Genomic DNA, 19,850 nt, shown 5'->3' with positions numbered 1-19,850 from the left:
TGAGGCAAGGTTTTGAGTGGTCCTCAGGGACCTCCACCCCTCTATATTATATGTAAAGTTACTGGAACCCCTGCATATTTTGAGGCAAGGTTTTGTGTGGTCCTCAGGGACCTCCACCCCTCTATATTATATGTAAAGTTACTGGAACACCTGCATATTTTGAGGCAAGGTTTTGAGTGGTCCTCAGGGACCTCCACCCCTCTATATTATATGTAAAGTTACTGGAATCCTTGTGCTGCTGAATACGTTCATTACACTTTTTAATTTCATGGACCCCTTGCCATTACACCAGGGACCCCTAGGGGTCCACCTCCACTGTTTGAGACCCCCTGCTGTATAGTATGATATATGTTATTTTGTTTAGTAGTTTTTAGTACATGACAGTACACTTACTAATTATTTATTTAATTTAAAATGGCATACTTTGTGTGACATACTTGTCCATAGCTGTTATTTGAAGAGTTGAGACACTGACTGAACAATAACTAGGTATTTCTGAAGGATATTTTGGTTGATTTGTTTGGGTTTTCATTCAAGTAGTTATTTTGCTTTCAGAACTGTACTTATTCTGAGCGTTTTGTTCTTGTAAAGATGTTGTAATAGACTCAAACCAGTGGCACATATTTAATGACTATATAAATGAATCAGAAAAAGTCAGGTAAAAAGGTCAATTCAATACGGAGACCAACTTCGATGGTTCTCAATGGAGATTATTTTAGACTAGATCACACCATGTTCATTGTATTTATGAAACCTGCACCCATACAGTGTGCAGTACCATTACCACCTACTGGCCTTGCTTGGTATTGTTGGTTGTAAATACAAATACCTGCATACATACTGGACTGATATGGAACACTGCAATAACGATTATAAGTAGGAGTATTATAATGATTTAAACATTTTAACAAGTTGGGACAACCCTTCATTGAACTACTGTACCTATCAATTATCCAGTAGTAGTAATTATGGTTCCTCAATATACATTTAACATATTACAATTTAGGCTATGTGTTACAGCACTACTTTTGGTGTCCCCCTCGGGAATTTCTCTTGAGAAAATGTCACGGAATTGTCCCCTTCAAGATTGATATCAGATTTTCGCCCCTGGGTGTCAGTACACAACTAGAATTCTGCTCCTGGTAGTTTTCACCCCGTCATACTTTTGAGTCCGCCCCCCTTGCTGCTCAGCTGGTTCAATCACTGGAGGAATACAGCCATGCAGCATCGTGGGGAGGATACGATCTAAATGTATGTTCTTAATAAAACGCTATTGGATAGTCACCATGGGTCATATTTGCTAATATAATGGACAGACAACTGACACAAATTGAGGAATAGTGAAATTCTGTTGATTCTCGTTATTTATTCTTAAACATGGAACAAAGAGGATGCAGGGCATGGCGCGAGCGACAGCCGTCGGTCACCTACATGGTTGCTTTGGTTCTCTTTTGGAACGGAGCATCAGCCCAGATAAGATACTCCATCTCTGAAGAGCTTAAGGAAGGAACTGTCGTGGGGAATATAGCTAAGGATTTGGGAATAGATCTGAGTACCTTGAAGGAAAGGGGTTTACGAATCGTGTCTGGCTCGAACGAGCCCCTTTTCCAGCTAAACCAGAATGACGGTATATTGTATGTGACCCGAAAAATAGACCGAGAGGAGCTGTGCGATCGGATCACGGTGTGTTTGATCAACCTGAAAACCGTTCTAGAGAACCCGCTGGAGATCCATTATGTCTCAGTGGAGGTGTTAGATGTTAACGACCATTCTCCCAGCTTTCCCGAGAAAGATAAACGGTTAGAGATGTTTGAGTCAGCGTTACCTGGGGCACGTTTTCAGCTACAAGCTGCGCGTGACCCAGATAGTGGCCCATACTCTGTTCAACAATATAAACTGAAAAACAATGATCATTTTCGTATAGAAGTTAAAGATCGAGGTGAGGACCGTAAAATGCCTATTTTGATTTTACAAAAGCAGTTAGATAGGGAGTCTGCTAAGAATCATAGATTACTGCTTACAGCCATTGATGGAGGAAAACCAGCGAGGTCTGGGACTATCGAAATAACCGTTGAGGTATTGGATGTTAATGATAATTCACCTGTCTTCACTAAAGACGTATACTCTGTAATGCTTGGTGAAAATTCTCCTGTCGGTGCAACTGTCATTCAGGTAAAAGCAACCGATTTAGACGAAGATGAAAACGGTGAAATTATATATTCATTTGGTAATGGAGTAGATGATAAGTTACTGCGACTATTTGGATTGGATCCGAATACTGGTGAACTAACCGTAAAAGGTCTGATAGATTATGAGGTAAACAATATTTACGACATTGATATACAGGCATCTGATAAGGGACCCGTTCCATTGACAACAGACAAAAGCGTAATTGTAAAGATTATTGACGTGAACGATAATGCGCCAGAAATAGAAGTGACATCATTTTCGAAGGCAATCCCCGAAGATTCCAGGCCCGGTACCACAGTAGCACTAATCAGTGTTAATGATTTAGACTCTGGTCTCAATGGGAAAGTTTTATGTTCTGTAATGGAAGACTTGCCTTTCAAGCTAATGTCGTCTTTACAGGATAACATGTATTCTGTAGTCACCAGGTCACCTCTGGACAGAGAGAAAGTATCTCAATATGATCTAACAATAGTAGCCACAGACCAAGGCCATCCGCTTCTGTCATCTGTAAAGACTATTAGTGTTGTAGTATCAGATGTGAATGACAACAGTCCAGAGTTTTCACTGAGCCCCTATACTTTCTATGTCACGGAGAATAACGAACCAGGCGCCTCAGTATTTTCTGTGAGTGCTTCAGATCGTGACATAGATGAAAACGCCTTTATTTCATATCATATTCTTAGAGACAGTGGCGAGGAGAACAAATTGGCATCTTTCCTCAACCTAAATTCAGAAAATGGGAACATTGTTGCGCTTAAAAGCTTTGATTTTGAAACCCTCAAAACATTTAAATTCCAAGTTGTAGCTACAGACTCTGGAACTCCGTCATTAAGCAGCAACGTCACAGTGAATGTGTTCATCCTGGATCAGAACGACAACGCTCCAGTGATCTTGTATCCAGTCAGCCCTAACGGTTCCGCTGAAGGTGTGGAGGAGATTCCCCGCAATGTGAACGCAGGCCATTTGGTGACTAAAGTGAGAGCATATGACGCTGATATTGGATATAACGGCTGGTTATTATTTTCACTGCAGGAAGTTACTGACCACAGTCTCTTTGCCTTGGACCGTTATACAGGACAGATAAGGACACTTCGGTCGTTCACAGAGACAGACGAGGCTGAGCATAAACTGGTCATACTGGTAAAAGACAATGGGAACGTTTCACTCTCAGCAACAGCTACTGTGATTATCAACGTTGTGGAGCCCAAAGAGGCTTTTGCAGCTTCTGATGTTAAAAGCGCAGTAAAAGACGAGGAGGAGAACAGCATTACATTTTATTTGATCATAACTTTGATGTCAGTTTCAGCACTTTTTATCATCAGTATCATCGTGTTGATTGTAATGCAGTGCTCCAAACCCCCAGTCGATTCCTCCAAGTATTTACAAGATGTGAATTACGACGGGACACTGTGCCACAGCATCCAGTACCGATCCGGAGACAACCGGTACATGTTAGTTGGACCCAGAATGAGTATAGGTTCTACTATAGTCCCGGGCAGCAATGGGAATACTCTAGTGGTACCTGACCACAGGAGAAGTGCTTCTGGAGAGGTAAGGAGTTTAAAACGACCTGTTCGGGAATCTCCTACTGAACAATGCAGTGCTGTGAGCCTGTGCATGAGTTTGATGATGGTGTACTATTCTCATTATGTTTGTTAGAATTTCTGTCTGGTATTTCATTGACCAAGAAATGGGTATGTGTGAATGTATGAACCATTTTAGGTTTTTAATTAGGCTAAAGAGGTTTGTTAGCTGTTAAATGATCGCTGAAAGTGACACTGCTCTCAGGACAGGTCGCTGTCCACACCTGTGGTGCTGAAACCCTGACCAGTTTAATGTGCTGTTTAACTGTTGAAAGTGACGACGTATACATGCTCTTATAGTGGATATTTTATCCTTCAACATGATTTTTTTTCATGTCAGACACGTGTTGCATACATGAGTAGGGTAAATGTTGCTTTATGTAAGCAAAAATAAGCATTGTACATAATGTATTGTAACCTGTATACCTCCTTAAAAAAAGAAATACAACTTTTGCAGTAATGTTTTATCTAATATGTATCGTGTCAAGATTCCATTACTAAGTTTCAACGATAGTGCAATGTCAGGTAGAATCGCATGATGTCAGTACCCAACTACAATAACGACCTTGATAGAAATAATTACCATAATGCTTTTGACTCCGCCCACTTGCTGTTTTGATGAAATCCGTCGCTGGAGGAATGCAGTTATGCAGGATCGTGGGGAGAATAATGTCTAGAATTGACATTCTTAAAACACTATTGGATCATGAGCATTTGTCATATTTGCTAATATAATGGATGGACAACTGTCACCAATGAAGGAATAGCGGAAGTGCTGTGAATTCTCGCTATTTATTCTAAAACATGGAACAAAGAGGATGCAGGGCATGGCGAGATCCACGGCAGTGGGTCACCTACATAGTTGCTTTGGTTTTCTTTTGGATCGGAGCTTCAGCTCAGATAAGATACTCCATCTCTGAAGAGCTTAAAGAAGGAACTGTCATCGGGAATGTAGCTAAGGATTTGACAATAGAGCTGAGCACCTTGAAGGAGAGGGGATTTCGAATCGTGTCTGGCTCGAACGAGCCCCTTTTCCAGCTAAACCAGAATGATGGCGTCTTGTACGTGAACCGAAAAATTGACCGAGAGGAGGTGTGTGAACGGAGCAGTGTGTGTTTGGTCAACCTGAAAACCGTTCTAGAGAACCCGCTCGAGATCCATTATGTCTCAGTGGAGGTGTTAGATGTTAACGACCATTCTCCCAGCTTTCCTGAGAAAGAGAAACGGTTAGAGATTTCAGAATCTGCGTTACCTGGGGCGCGATTTCAGCTACAAGCAGCTCGTGACCCAGACGGTGGAATATATTCCATTCAACAATATAAACTCAGTCAAAATGATAATTTTCGTATAGAGGTTAAAGATCGAGGTGAGGACCGTAAAATGCCTATTTTGATTTTACAAAAGCAGTTAGATAGGGAGTCTGCTAAGAATCATAGATTACTGCTTACAGCCATTGATGGAGGAAAACCAGCGAGGTCTGGGACTATCGAAATAATCGTTGAGGTATTGGATGTTAATGATAATTCACCTGTCTTCACTAAAGACGTATACTCTGTAATGCTTGGTGAAAATTCTCCTGTCGGTGCAACTGTCATTCAAGTAAAAGCAACCGATTTGGACGAAGATGCAAACGGTGAAATTATATATTCATTTGGTAATGGAGTAGATGATAAGTTACTGCGACTATTTGGATTGGATCCGAATACTGGTGAACTAACCGTAAAAGGTCTGATAGATTATGAGGTAAACAATATTTACGACATTGATATACAGGCATCTGATAAGGGACCCGTTCCATTGACAACAGACAAAAGCGTAATTGTAAAGATTATTGACGTGAACGATAATGCGCCAGAAATAGAAGTGACATCATTTTCGAAGGCAATCCCCGAAGATTCCAGACCCGGTACCACTGTAGCACTAATCAGTGTTAATGATTTAGACTCTGGTCTCAATGGGAAAGTTTTATGTTCTGTAATGGAAGACTTGCCTTTCAAGCTAATGTCGTCTTTACAGGATAACATGTATTCTGTAGTCACCAGGTCACCTCTGGACAGAGAGAAAGTATCTCAATATGATCTAACAATAGTAGCCACAGACCAAGGCCATCCGCCTCTGTCATCTGTAAAGACTATTAGTGTTGTAGTATCAGATGTGAATGACAACAGTCCAGAGTTTTCACTGAGCCCCTATACTTTCTATGTCACGGAGAATAACGAACCAGGCGCCTCAGTATTTTCTGTGAGTGCTTCAGATCGTGACATAGATGAAAGCGCCTTTATTTCATATCATATTCTGAGAGACAGTGGCGAGGAGAACAAATTGGCATCTTTCCTCAACCTAAATTCAGAAAATGGGAACATTGTTGCGCTTAAAAGCTTTGATTTTGAAACCCTCAAAACATTTAAATTCCAAGTTGTAGCTACAGACTCTGGAATTCCGTTACTAAGCAGCAACGTCACAGTGAATGTGTTCATCCTGGATCAGAACGACAACGCTCCAGTGATCTTGTATCCAGTCAGCGCTAACGGTTCCGCTGAAGGTGTGGAGGAGATTCCCCGCAATGTGAACGCAGGCCATTTGGTGACTAAAGTGAGAGCATATGACGCTGATATTGGATATAACGGCTGGTTATTATTTTCACTGCAGGAAGTTACTGACCACAGTCTCTTTGCCTTGGACCGTTATACAGGACAGATAAGGACACTTCGGTCGTTCACAGAGACAGACGAGGCTGAGCATAAACTGGTCATACTGGTAAAAGACAATGGGAACGTTTCACTCTCAGCAACAGCTACTGTGATTATCAACGTTGTGGAGCCCAAAGAGGCTTTTGCAGCTTCTGATGTTAAAAGCGCAGTAAAAGACGAGGAGGAGAACAGCGTTACATTTTATTTGATCATAACTTTGGGGTCAGTTTCAGCACTTTTTATCATCAGTATCATCGTGTTGATTGTAATGCAGTGCTCCAAACCCCCAGACGATTCCTCCAAGTATTTACAAGATGTGAATTACGACGGGACAATGTGCCACAGCATCCAGTACCGATCCGGAGACAACCGGTACATGTTAGTTGGACCCAGAATGAGTATAGGTTCTACTATAGCCCCGGGCAGCAATGGGAATACTCTAGTGGTACCTGACCACAGGAGAAGTGCTTCTGGAGAGGTAAGGAGTTTAAAACGACCTGTTCGGGAATCTCCTACTGAACAATGCAGTGCTGTGAGCCTGTGCATGAGTTTGATGATGGTGTACTATTCTCATTATGTTTGTTAGAATTTCTGTCTGGTATTTTATTGACCAAGAAATGGGTATGTGTGAATGTATGAACCATTTTAGGTTTTTAATTAGGCTAAAGAGGTTTGTTATGTAATGAACTTAGTCTGCTGTTAGAAGAGAGGCAGACCGAAATGCAGCGTGTAGGTTACTCATGACTTTTAATGAAGCTAATACAGTACATGAAATAAAGAAGAAGAAAACAACAAACGAATGAAACTAATACAGCCTATCTGGTGACTAACACTAAGACAGGTACAATCGCCCACGAAATACAACGCGAACTCAGGCTGCCTAAATACGGTTCCCAATCCGAGACAACGAGAATCAGCTGACTCCAATTAGGAATCGCCTCAGGCAGCCAAGCCTAACTAGACACACCCTTACTAATACACACTCCTAATTAATACAAACCCCAATACGAAATACAACATATAAACCCATGTCACACCCTGGCCTACCCAAACATAACAAAACCACAAGATACAATGACCAAGGCGTGACAGAACCCCCCCCTAAGGTGCGGACTCCGGGACGCACCTCAAGAGCATAGGGAGGGCCCGGGTGGGCGTCTGTCCATGGTGGCGGTTCTGGCTCGGGACGTGGACCCCACTCCATAAATGTCCTAGTTCCTCCCCTTCGCGTCCTAGGATAATCCACCTTCTCCGCCGACCATGGCCTAATAGTCCTCACCCTGACCCCCACATAACTGAGGGGCAGCTCGGGACAGAGGGGCAGCTCGGGACAGAGGGGCAGCTCGGGACAGAGGGGCAGCTCGGGACAGAGGGGCAGCTCGGGACAGAGGGGCAACTCAGGATAGAGGGGCAACTCAGGATAGAGCGGCAACTCAGGATAGAGGAGCAACTCAGGACAGAGGGGCAGCCCGGGACCGAAGCAGCCCAGTACTGAGGGGAAGCCCGGTACTGAGGGGAAGCCCGGTACTGAGGGGAAGCCCGGTACTGAGAGGGAGCCCAGTACAGAGAGGGAGCCCAGTACAGAGAGGGAGCCCAGTACAGAGAGGGAGCCCAGTACAGAGAGGGAGCCTAGTACTGAGAGGAAGCTCAGTACTGAGAGGAAGCTCAGGCAGGTAGTAGGCTCCGGTAAATCCAGGTTGTCTGGCCGATCTAGAAGATCTTGGCAGACTGGCACTTCTGGCGGATCCTGGCAGACTGGCACTTCTGGCGGATCCTGGCAGACTGGTGACGCTGGGCCGACTGGCGGCGCTGGGCAGACAGGAGACTCTGGCAGCGCAGGAGAGGAGAAAGGCTCTGGCTGAGCTGAACAGGCGGGAGACTCCAACATCACAGGAGGGGAGAAAAGCACTGGCTGTGCTGAACAGGCGATGCGCACTGGACGCGCTGGGCCGACTGGGAGCACTGGTGGCGCTGGACAGACAGGAGACTCCGGCAGCGCAGGAGGGGAGAAAAGCACTGGCTGCGCTGAACAGGCGAGGCGCACTGGAGGCCTGGTGCGTGGTGCTGGAACTGGTGGTACTGGCGCGAGGACACGCACAGGAAGCCTGGTGCGGGGAGCTGCTACCGGAGGACTGGTGTGTAGAGGTGGCTCTGGATAGACCGGACCGTGCAGGCGCACTGGAGCTCTAGAGCACCGAGCCTGCCCAAGCTTACCTGGCTCGATGCCCACTCTAGCCCGGCCAATAGGAAGGGCTGGTATGTGTCGCAGCTGGCTCTGCACCCGCACTGGAAACACTGTGCGCTCCATAGCATAACACGGTGTCTGCCCGGTCTCTCTAGCCCAATGGTGAGCACAGGGAGTATGCGCAGGTTTCCTACCTGGCATAACTATTCTCCCTTTTAGGCCCCCCCCCAATATTTTTTTTTGGGTGACTTTCCGGTTTCCAACCGCGTCGCCGTGCTGCCTCCTCATACATACGCCTCTCCGCTTTAGCTGCCTCTATTTCCTCCTTGGGACGGCGATATTCTCCCGGCTGCTCCCAGGGTCCTTGACCGTCTAATTCCTCCTCCCATGTCCAAATCTCCAAATGATGCATTCTCTCCCATTGCAACTGCTCTTCACGATTAACAGGGAGAGTAGGCTCAGGTCTGTTTCCTGACTCAGCCACTCTCTCTCTGCGCTTTCCCCTGTTACCTTCAGTTTTCGCTCTGTATAGCAATGCTTTCCTTCTCGATTCCATACGTGTATAGCCCTCTTCGCATTGCTGTAGGGAATCCCAGGCGGGCTCTTGCACTCGCTCTGGGTCGGCTGCCCACCTGTCGATTTCTTCCCACGTCGTATAATCCCTTCTTCTGCCGTCCATAGCGTCCTCCTTTAGCTCCTGCCAGTTCACACGCTGCTCGGTCTGTGAATCGTGGTGGGTGATTCTGTAATGAACTTCGTCTGCTGTTAGAAGAGAGGCAGACCGAAATGCAGCATGTAGGTTACTCATGACTTTTAATGAAGCTAATACAGTACATGAAATAACGAAGAAGAAAACAACAAACGAATGAAACTAATACAGCCTATCTGGTGACTAACACTAAGACAGGTACAATCGCCCACGAAATACAACGCGCACTCAGGCTGCCTAAATACGGTTCCCAATCCGAGACAACGAGAATCAGCTGACTCCAATTAGGAATCGCCTCAGGCAGCCAAGCCTAACTAGACACACCCCTACTAATACACACTCCTAATTAATACAAACCCCAATACGAAATACAACATATAAACCCATGTCACACCCTGGCCTACCCAAACATATAACAAAACCACAAGATACAATGACCAAGGCGTGACATGTTAGCTGTTAAATGATCGCTGAAAGTGACACTGCTCTCAGGACAGGTCGCTGTCCACACCTGTGGTGCTGAAACCCTGACCAGTTTAATGTGCTGTTTAACTGTTGAAAGTGACGACGTATACATGCTCTTATAGTGGATATTTTATCCTTCAACATGATTTTTTTCATGTCAGCCACGTGTTGCATACATGAGTAGGGTAAATGTTGCTTTATGTAAGCAAAAATAAGCATTGTACATAATGTATTGTAACCTGTATACCTCCTTAAAAAAAAGAAATACAACTTTTGCAGTAATGTTTTATCTAATATGTATCGTGTCAAGATTCCATTACTAAGTTTCAACGATAGTGCAATGTCAGGTAGAATCGCATGATGTCAGTACCCAACTATAATAACGACCTTGATAGAAATAATTACCATAATGCTTTTGACTCCGCCCACTTGCTGTTTTGATGAAATCCGTCGCTGGAGGAATGCAGTTATGCAGGATCGTGGGGAGAATAATGTCTAGAATTGACATTCTTAAAACACTATTGGATCATGAGCATTTGTCATATTTGCTAATATAATGGATGGACAACTGTCACCAATGAAGGAATAGCGGAAGTGCTGTGAATTCTCGCTATTTATTCTAAAACATGGAACAAAGAGGATGCAGGGCATGGCGAGATCCACGGCAGTGGGTCACCTACATAGTTGCTTTGGTTTTCTTTTGGATCGGAGCTTCAGCTCAGATAAGATACTCTATCTCTGAAGAGCTTAAAGAAGGAACTGTCATCGGGAATGTAGCTAAGGATTTGACAATAGATCTGAGCACCTTGAAGGAGAGGGGATTTCGAATCGTGTCTGGATCGAAGGAGCCCCTTTTCCAGCTAAACCAGAATGATGGCATCTTGTCCGTGAACCGAAAAATAGACCGAGAGGAGGTGTGTGAACGGAGCAGTGTGTGTTTGATCAATCTGAAAACCGTTCTAGAGAACCCGCTCGAGATCCATTATGTCGCGGTGGAGGTGTTAGATGTTAACGACCATTCTCCCAGCTTTCCCGAGAAAGAGAAAAGGTTAGAGATTTCAGAATCTGCGTTACCTGGGGCGCGATTTCAGCTACAAGCAGCTCGTGACCCAGACGGTGGGATATATTCCGTTCAACAATATAAACTCAGTCAAAATGATCATTTCCGTTTAGAGGTTAAAGATCGAGGTGAGGACCGTAAAACCCCGAGTCTTATTTTACAGAAACCACTGGACAGAGAGGCTGTAAAGAGCCATATATTGCTGCTCACAGCTATTGATGGGGGAAAACCTCCAAGATCTGGAGACATGAGAATAACTGTAGATGTATCCGATGTCAATGATAACCCCCCGGTTTTTACTGTAGATTCATACTCTGTATTGCTGAATGAAAACGCTAATATAGGAACAACAGTCATACAGGTAAACGCCACTGATCTGGACGAGGGTTCTAATGGTGAAGTTGTCTATTCATTTGGCAGTGACGTGGAAGGAGAGGTCCTGGAATGTTTTCATTTAGACCCGATTACTGGAGAAATAATTGTAACAGGACTTATTGATTTTGAAGAAAATAACAAGTATGAGATCGATATACAAGCGTCAGACAAAGGGGCAGCTACTTTGACAACAGACAAAACTGTAATTATTAAAATTGTGGATGTCAACGATAATGCACCTGAGATTGAGGTGACATCATTCTCTAAATCAATATCAGAGGATTCTAGATCCGGTACCACTGTAGCACTAATCAGTGTTAATGATTTGGACTCTGGTCTCAATGGGAAAGTTGTCTGTCTTCTAACCGAGGACAATCCTTTCAAATTAACGTCGTCTTTACAAGAAAACATGTACTCTGTAGTCACCAAGTCACCTCTGGATAGGGAAAAACAGTCCGAATATGATCTAACAATAGTTGCTAAAGACGCAGGCCAGCCGTCCCTTTCATCCGTAAAGACTATTAGTGTTGTAGTATCAGATGTGAATGACAACAGTCCAGAGTTTTCACTGAGCCCCTATACTTTCTATGTCACTGAGAATAACCACCCAGGCGCCTCAGTATTTTCAGTAAGTGCATTTGATCGTGACATGAATGAAAAAGCACTTATTTCATATCATATTCTGAGAGACGGTGGTGACGATAATAAATGGGCATCTTTCCTCAACATAAATTCAGAAAATGGAAACATTTTGGCGCTAAAAAGCTTTGACTTTGAAACTTTAAAAACATTCACATTCCAGGTTGTAGCTACAGACTCTGGAACTCCGTCATTAAGCAGCAACGTCACAATAGACGTGTTCATTCTGGATCAGAACGACAACGCTCCAGTGATCTTGTATCCAGTCAGCGCTAACGGTTCCGCTGAAGGTGTGGATGAGATTCCCCGCAATGTGAACGCAGGCCATTTGGTGACTAAAGTGAGAGCCTATGACGCTGATATAGGATATAACGGCTGGTTATTATTTTCACTGCAGGAATTTACTGACCACAGTCTCTTTGCTTTGGACCGTTATACAGGACAGATAAGGACACTTCGGTCATTCACAGAGACAGACGAGACAGAGCACAAACTGGTCATACTGGTAAAAGACAATGGGAACGTTTCACTCTCAGCAACAGCTACTGTGATTATCAACGTTGTGGAGCCCAAAGAGGCTTTTGCAGCTTCTGATGTTAAAAGCGCAGTAAAAGACGAGGAGGAGAACAGCGTTACATTTTATTTGATCATAACTTTGGGGTCAGTTTCAGCACTTTTTATCATCAGTATCATCGTGTTGATTGTAATGCAGTGCTCCAAAGCCCCAGACGATTCCTCCAAGTATTTACAAGATGTGAATTACGACGGGACACTGTGCCACAGCATCCAGTACCGATCCGGAGACAAACGGTACATGTTAGTTGGACCCAGAATGAGTATAGGTTCTACTATAGTCCCGGGCAGCAATGGGAATACTCTAGTAGTACCTGAACACACGAGGAGAGTTTCGGGAGAGGTAAGAAGTTGAAAAGTTTTTAGCCATTTGTGAGTATTTTAAATAGGCCTGTTTTGTTTTGACGTAAGAGGGTTGTTGATTCTCACATGATCTCACAACATAAGTTGCTCATTCATTTACAGCCGCTGCTCACTGGGCGCTGATCGCCACAGTGGTGCTGAAAAGTTGGGCACTTCAAAGCGCTATTTGATGAATGCTTGACAAAAGGTGATGACATAAACTCTCCCCTTTCTCTGTAAATGTTTCTCAATTGTATTTCCTTGTGCGTCACTTGTTGCATTCTTGCGTAACGCTTTAGTTCTTGTAAATACATCATGATATGTCATATTCAACCAGAACTCCCATATCTATACTCATTTTGCAGTAACGTTTTGTCAATTGCGTATTGTGCCAAGGTAGTTTTCAGTATTGAAATATAAAAATGTAAACTCTGAAATTATATTGTAATGTGACGTAGTATCGCAAGGTGTCAGTACTCAACTAGAATAACACTCCTGATACATTTTCTCCCGTCATATTTTGAGTCCGCCCCCTTGTTGGTTTCGGAGATTATTCAGTTGATGGCGGAATTTAGTCATGCAGCATCGTGGGGAGAATAATATCTTACATTGCCAGAATAAATATAACCTTGGATAAATAGCTGATGTTATAGTCACGAATGTAATGGATAGATCGTTTCCCCAGATTGAGGCATAGCGGAAGTACTGTGTAGAGCTTTTACTTATCTGGAAATCATGGAACAAAGAGGATTCAGGGCATGGAGGCAGCGACGGCAGTGGGTCGTCTTCATGGTTGCTTTGGTTCTCTTTTGGAGCGGGGCGTCGGCACAGTTAAGATACTCCATCTCTGAAGAGCTTAAGGAAGGAACTGTCGTGGGGAATATAGCTAAGGATTTGGGAATAGATCTGAGTACCTTGAAGGAGAGGGGATTTCGAATCGTGTCGGGCTCGACCGAGCCCCCTTTCCAGGTGAACCAGAATGACGGCATCTTGTATTTGCTCCGAAAAATAGACCGAGAGGAGCTGTGTGAACGGAGCAGCGTGTGTTTGATCAACATGAAAACCGTTCTAGAGAACCCGCTGGAGATCCATTATGTCTCAGTGGAGGTGTTAGATGTTAACGACCATTCTCCCAGCTTTCCTGAGAAACAGAAACGGTTAGAGATATATGAGTCAGCCTTACCAGGGGCGCGATTTCAGCTACAACCTGCCCGGGACCCAGACGGTGGAATATATTCTGTTCAGCAATATAAACTCAGCCAAAGCGATCATTTCCGTTTAGAAGTAAAAGACCGTGGAAAGGATGGTAAAATCCCTATCTTAAATCTCCAGAAACCACTAGATAGAGAAGCTTTGAAAAGGCATAAATTACTGCTCACAGCCATTGACGGAGACAAACCTCCCAAGTCTGGTACTACAGAAATATTAGTGGACGTTTTAGATGTTAATGATAATATGCCTGTTTTCACTAAAGAATTCTACTCTGTGACGCTAAATGAAAATTCTCCTATTGGCACAACGGTCATACAAGTCAACGCTACGGATTTGGACGAGGGTTCCAACGGTGAAATCATTTATTCCTTTGGTAGTAATGTGAACAGTAAGTTACGAGAACTTTTTGAAGTAGATGCTATCTCAGGTGAGATAATTGTCAAAGGATGGATCGATTTTGAAATAGAGGACAGCTATGAGATTGATATACAGGCATCGGATAAGGGATCTGCTCCCCTGACAGCAGACAAAAGCGTAACAGTAAAGATAGTTGACCTGAATGATAATGCACCCGAGATAGAGGTGACGTCCTTTTCTAACGCAATCCCCGAGGATTCCAGACCCGGTACCACTGTAGCACTAATCAGTGTCAGTGATGAGGACTCTGGTCTCAATGGGAAACTTCTCTGTTCTATAAGCGATGGCGTCCCGTTCACTCTAACGCCGTATTCACAGGATAACATGTATTCGGTAGTCACCAAGTCACCTCTGGATAGGGAAAAACAGTCTGAATATGATCTAACAATCGTTGCGAAAGATGCAGGCCTGCCGTCCCTGTCATCTGTAAAGTATATTAGTGTTGTAGTATCAGATGTGAATGATAACAGTCCAGAGTTTTCACTGAGCCCCTATACTTTCTATATCACTGAGAATAACCACCCAGGCGCCTCAGTATTTTGTGTGAGTGCGTCTGATCGTGACATAAATGAAAACGCACTTATTTCATATCATATTCCGAGAGACGGTGGTGACGATAATAAATGGGCATCTTTCCTCAACATAAATTCAGAAAATGGAAACATTTTGGCGCTAAAAAGCTTTGATTTTGAAACCCTCAAAACATTTAAATTCCAAGTTGTTGCTACAGACTCTGGAACTCCGTCACTAAGCAGCAACGTCACAGTGAATGTGTTCATCCTGGATCAGAACGACAACGCTCCAGTGATCTTGTATCCAGTCAGCGCTAACGGTTCCGCTGAAGGTGTGGAGGAGATTCCCCGCAATGTGAACGCAGGCCATTTGGTGACTAAAGTGAGAGCCTATGACGCTGATATAGGATATAACGGCTGGTTATTATTTTCACTGCAGGAAGTTACTGACCACAGTCTCTTTGCCTTGGACCGTTATACAGGACAGATAAGGACACTTCGGTCATTCACAGAGACAGACGAGGCTGAGCATAAACTGGTCATACTGGTAAAAGACAATGGGAACTTTTCACTCTCAGCAACAGCTACTGTGATTATCAACGTTGTGGAGCCCAAAGAGGCTTTTGCAGCTTCTGATGTTAAAAGCGCAGTAAAAGACGAGGAGGAGAACAGCGTTACATTTTATTTGATCATAACTTTGGGGTCAGTTTCAGCACTTTTTATCATCAGTATCATCGTGTTGATTGTAATGCAGTGCTCCAAAGACCCAGTCGATTCCTCCAAGTATTTACAAGATGTGAATTACGACGGGACACTGTGCCACAGCATCCAGTACCGATCCGGAGACAAACGGTACATGTTAGTTGGACCCAGAATGAGTATAGGTTCTACTATAGTCCCGGGTAGCAACGGGAATACTCTCGTGGTACCGGACCACAGGAGGAGAGCTTCTGGAGAGGTAAGAAGTTGACCCCATTGTCATGAGGAACTAACTACTCGTTAGTTCTCAGTATTTTCAATCGAAGTACTATTTCTGATGGTTACAGGATCCGTGCCCCAGGGACTGAATGTATGAGTTGTCTATGGGGTGGCACATATGATAGCCACCATTTTAGGTGTCAAAAGCGCACATTTGTTTGTGTTGTTTTCTGAATCGGTCGATTAAAAATATTGTGTATACCTCAGAGGGCGCTGTCCCACGGGGGGTTTCTTGTCAAAAGACGCTGTACTAGGGACTTCCGCTGTCCATGGTGCTGAAACCTGGTGGAGTTCATTCGGCATCTGCGTTGTGACAAAACTCTCTTGAGATGGTTAAAGACGCTTTGTAGTTTCACTTAGGCTATAGAAGAAGCCCTTTCAATCTTTATTGACATATGGTCCAGACCATGTAGGTCTATGTAGGACACTTGTTGCAAACTTCTAAACATCAACCTACATGCGCACCCTGACGTCTCATGAGGATCTTCCCCATGCATGTCCCATCTTTGCCTAACCCGTACCATGGTTTGTAATGTTGTTTTTTCTTGTACAATGTTTTTTTTCGAAATAGCACTCGGTATTCGTGTAGTAAAAGATCGTAAAGGGTCCAATTATACTCGATCCTGCAATATGAGGCTGAAACGCATGGTGTCAGTGCGCAAGTCGAAGAAGGGTTATGAAATAACTCTATTGGTCATACTTTTGAGTCCTCCCTTTATAGCTGGTTTGGTATTTCGTCGCTAGCAGACTACAGCCGTGAGCTTCGAGGATAAATTGTCATTTGAAACCTTTCAACGCTGACGTATTGTAAGATAAGGAGCTGTGATTATATTTGGGAGTGCAGTGAATAAGATGACGTTGCCGGCAGAGGCGCAGTGAAACTGCTCTGAATTTCTCTTTAACCTTAAAAACATGGAACAAAGAGGATGCGGGGAATGGCGGGAGCGACGGCAGAGGGTCGTTTTCATGGTTGCTATGGGTTTTTTTTGGACCGTGGCATCTGCACAGATTAGATACTCCATCTCTGAAGAGCTTAAGGAAGGAACTGTCCTGGGGAATATAGCTAAGGATTTGGGAATAGATCTCAGCACCTTAAAGGAGAGGGGATTTCGAATCGTGTCTGGCTCGACCGAGCCCCTTTTCCAGCTAAACCAGAATAACGGCATCTTATACGTGAACCGAAAAATAGACCGAGAGGAGCTGTGTGAACGGAGCAGCGTGTGTTTGATCAACCTGAAAACCGTTCTGGAGAACCCGCTGGAGATCCATTATGTCTCAGTGGAGGTGTTAGATGTTAACGACCATTCTCCCAGATTTCCCGACAAAGAGAAACGGTTAGAGATTTCAGAGTCCAGGTTACCGGGGGCGCGATTTCAGCTACAAGCAGCGCGTGACCCAGATGAAGGTCCATTCTCCGTTCAACAATATAAACTGAATCATAATGACCATTTTCGTTTGGAGGTTAAAGATCGAGGTGAGGACGGTAAAATCCCGTTGTTGGTTTTACAGAAGCAGTTCGATAGAGAAGCTGTAAGAAGCCATAAACTCCTCCTCACTGCCATTGATGGTGGAAAACCACCCAGATCTGGAACTCTCGAAATATCAGTGGATGTACTGGATGTTAATGACAATAGTCCTGTGTTCACTAAAGATATATATTCTGTAAGTGTAAATGAAAACGCTCCTTTGGGAACTATGGTCATCAGGGTAAATGCCACCGATTTAGATAGTGGCCAGAATGGTAATGTAATTTACTCACTTGGCAATGACATTAACAGCAAGTTAAGGAAACTTTTTGATGTAGACACCATTACAGGTGAAATAACTGTACAAGGGCAAATAGATTTTGAGGAAAGGGATAGCTATCTGCTTGACATACAGGCATCAGATCAAGGACAACTTCCTCTGACAACAGACAAAAGCGTAAAAATTGAAATCGTTGACCTCAACGACAATGCACCTGAGATAGAGGTGACGTCATTTTCTAAGGCAATTCCCGAAGATTCTAGGCCCGGAACCACTGTGGCACTGATTAGTGTTACTGATTTGGACTCTGCTCTCAATGGGAAAGTTCTCTGCCATGTATTGGAAGACGTACCTTTCACGCTATTGCCATCTCTACATGACAACATGTACTCGGTAGTGACCAAGTCACCTCTGGATAGAGAGAAAGTATCTCAATATGATCTAACAATAGTAGCCACAGACCAAGGCCATCCGCCTCTGTCATCTGTAAAGACTATTAGTGTTGTAGTATCAGATGTGAATGACAACAGTCCAGAGTTTTCACTGAGCCCCTATACTTTCTATGTCACTGAGAATAACGAACCAGGCGCCTCAGTATTTTGTGTGAGTGCATCTGATCGTGACATAGATGAAAACGCACTTATTTCATATCATATTCCGAGAGACGTTGGTGACGATAATAAATGGGCATCTTTCCTCAACATAAATTCAGAAAATGGAAACATTTTGGCCCTACAAAGCTGTGACTTTGAAACATTAAAAACATTTAAATTCCAAGTTGTAGCTACAGACTCTGGAGCTCCACCACTAAGCAGCAACGTCACGGTGAATGTGTTCATCCTGGATCAGAACGACAACGCTCCAGTGATCTTGTATCCAGTCAGCGCTAATGGTTCCACTGAAGGTGTGGAGGAGATTCCCCGCAATGTGAACGCAGGCCATTTGGTGACTAAAGTGAGAGCCTATGACGCTGATATAGGATATAACGGCTGGTTATTATTTTCACTGCAGGAAGTTACTGACCACAGTCTCTTTGCCTTGGACCGTTATACAGGACAGATAAGGACACTTCGGTCGTTTACAGAGACAGACGAGGCTGAGCACAAACTGGTCATACTGGTAAAAGACAATGGGAACGTTTCACTCTCAGCAACAGCTACTGTGATTATCAACGTTGTGGAGCCCAAAGAGGCTTTTGCAGCTTCTGATGTTAAAAGCGCAGTAAAAGACGAGGAGGAGAAGAGCGTTACATTTTATTTGATCATAACTTTGATGTCAGTTTCAGCACTTTTTATCATCAGTATCATCGTGTTGATTGTAATGCAGTGCTCCAAAGCCCCAGACGATTCCTCCAAGTATTTACAAGATGTGAATTACGACGGGACACTGTGCCACAGTATCCAGTACCGATCCGGAGACAAACGGTACATGTTAGTTGGACCCAGAATGAGTATAGGTTCTACTATAGTCCCGGGCAGCAATGGGAATACTCTAGTGGTACCTGATCACAGGAGAAGTGCTTCTGGAGAGGTAAGGAGGTCATCAATCTAAAATATATTAAAATCTGCTATGGGTGGCCTAATATAGCCTGTTTTGTCCTGTCATGGATATCTCAACGAGCTGACTGTGTTACGGAGTGGACGGGCCTATGTAATATTTTGGTTACACGGCTGTCATGCTGTAACATGAGACGTAAAGGAGTATACGACTTTATTTAGTTGGACATGTCACCTGACAGCCCATTACTTACCCATCTGTTTTCACTAAACAACTCACTTTGAATGTGTAGGCTGCTCTGATCCTATATGGTTAGAGGTGAGCAGGAAAGAGGATGGTTTTCTCAGGTATACATGGTGGTTCCAGTCTGCTTGGTCAGGAGGGTCAGCCTGGGCTTGGTATTGTATTGATACAATGTTGATACTTATTAATAAAACAAGGGAAATATCCATGTAATTCATAGATTAGTGAACCTGCTCAGGCCAACATGTGGGCCAAGAACTATTTTGACTATAAATAGGTCAAATATAATGTTGGCTGTAGGTCAGTGGATGGGGCAAACTTCAGCCTCACACTTACAGAGTCGTACGTTGAGCCTCATTTACAGGTCCTTGGTCCACACATTTCCGTCTTCAGCTTGTGTTGTTGCCTTGAATGGAGCTATTTCAGCAATCAAA

The 19,850-nt window shown here is 43.9% G+C and overlaps 4 protein-coding genes across 7 annotated transcripts in view; all 4 read left to right on the top strand.

The window, feature by feature from the left end:
• The window catches only part of LOC124011672 (protocadherin alpha-C2-like), a 234,905-nt gene that overhangs the window by 32,219 nt on the left and 182,836 nt on the right, over positions 1-19,850 (top strand). For 2 of the 4 annotated variants that reach the window (XM_046325152.1, XM_046325142.1), the window contains exon 1: positions 16,723-19,206. The exons of 1 other annotated variant lie outside the window; for it this stretch is intronic. In XM_046325152.1, coding sequence (XP_046181108.1) covers positions 16,843-19,206 — 2,364 coding nt within the window. In that variant the 5' untranslated portion in view covers positions 16,723-16,842. Of the gene's footprint in view, positions 1-13,386; positions 15,911-16,722; positions 19,207-19,850 lie in introns of those variants that run through there. One more of the 4 variants, XM_046325143.1, reaches the window with a different exon arrangement.
• Positions 1,221-4,017, top strand: LOC124011555 (protocadherin alpha-3-like). Its single transcript, XM_046325013.1, has 2 exons — positions 1,221-3,741; positions 3,979-4,017. The coding sequence occupies exons 1-2, from the start codon at positions 1,378-1,380 to the stop codon at positions 4,015-4,017; spliced, it is 2,403 nt and encodes an 800-aa protein (XP_046180969.1). The 5' UTR covers positions 1,221-1,377.
• On the top strand, positions 4,414-9,888 carry LOC124011554 (protocadherin alpha-8-like). Its single transcript, XM_046325012.1, has 2 exons — positions 4,414-6,941; positions 9,850-9,888. Exons 1-2 carry the CDS (start codon positions 4,578-4,580, stop codon positions 9,886-9,888), a joined length of 2,403 nt encoding a protein of 800 aa, XP_046180968.1. The 5' UTR covers positions 4,414-4,577.
• LOC124011553 (protocadherin alpha-3-like) lies at positions 10,285-12,955 on the top strand. Its single transcript, XM_046325011.1, has 2 exons — positions 10,285-12,812; positions 12,935-12,955. The coding sequence occupies exons 1-2, from the start codon at positions 10,449-10,451 to the stop codon at positions 12,953-12,955; spliced, it is 2,385 nt and encodes a 794-aa protein (XP_046180967.1). The 5' UTR covers positions 10,285-10,448.

The sequence above is a fragment of the Oncorhynchus gorbuscha genome, linkage group LG23 (genome assembly GCF_021184085.1).
Source record: "Oncorhynchus gorbuscha isolate QuinsamMale2020 ecotype Even-year linkage group LG23, OgorEven_v1.0, whole genome shotgun sequence".
Taxonomy (NCBI): domain Eukaryota; kingdom Metazoa; phylum Chordata; class Actinopteri; order Salmoniformes; family Salmonidae; genus Oncorhynchus; species Oncorhynchus gorbuscha.
The sequence above is the reverse complement of the archived record's forward strand: the minus strand, read 5'-3'. Positions and strand labels throughout refer to the sequence as shown.

Excerpts from the sequence above, each read along its gene's own strand:
- LOC124011555 (XM_046325013.1), top strand. The coding sequence starts at position 1,378 with ATGGAACAAAGAGGATGCAGGGCATGGCGCGAGCGACAGCCGTCGGTC. Across the intron at positions 3,742-3,978 it reads GGAGAAGTGCTTCTGGAGAG|GACAGGTCGCTGTCCACACC; the intron begins GTAAGGAGTTTA and ends CACTGCTCTCAG.
- LOC124011554 (XM_046325012.1), top strand. The coding sequence starts at position 4,578 with ATGGAACAAAGAGGATGCAGGGCATGGCGAGATCCACGGCAGTGGGTC. Across the intron at positions 6,942-9,849 it reads GGAGAAGTGCTTCTGGAGAG|GACAGGTCGCTGTCCACACC; the intron begins GTAAGGAGTTTA and ends CACTGCTCTCAG.
- LOC124011553 (XM_046325011.1), top strand. The coding sequence starts at position 10,449 with ATGGAACAAAGAGGATGCAGGGCATGGCGAGATCCACGGCAGTGGGTC. Across the intron at positions 12,813-12,934 it reads CGAGGAGAGTTTCGGGAGAG|CCGCTGCTCACTGGGCGCTG; the intron begins GTAAGAAGTTGA and ends ATTCATTTACAG.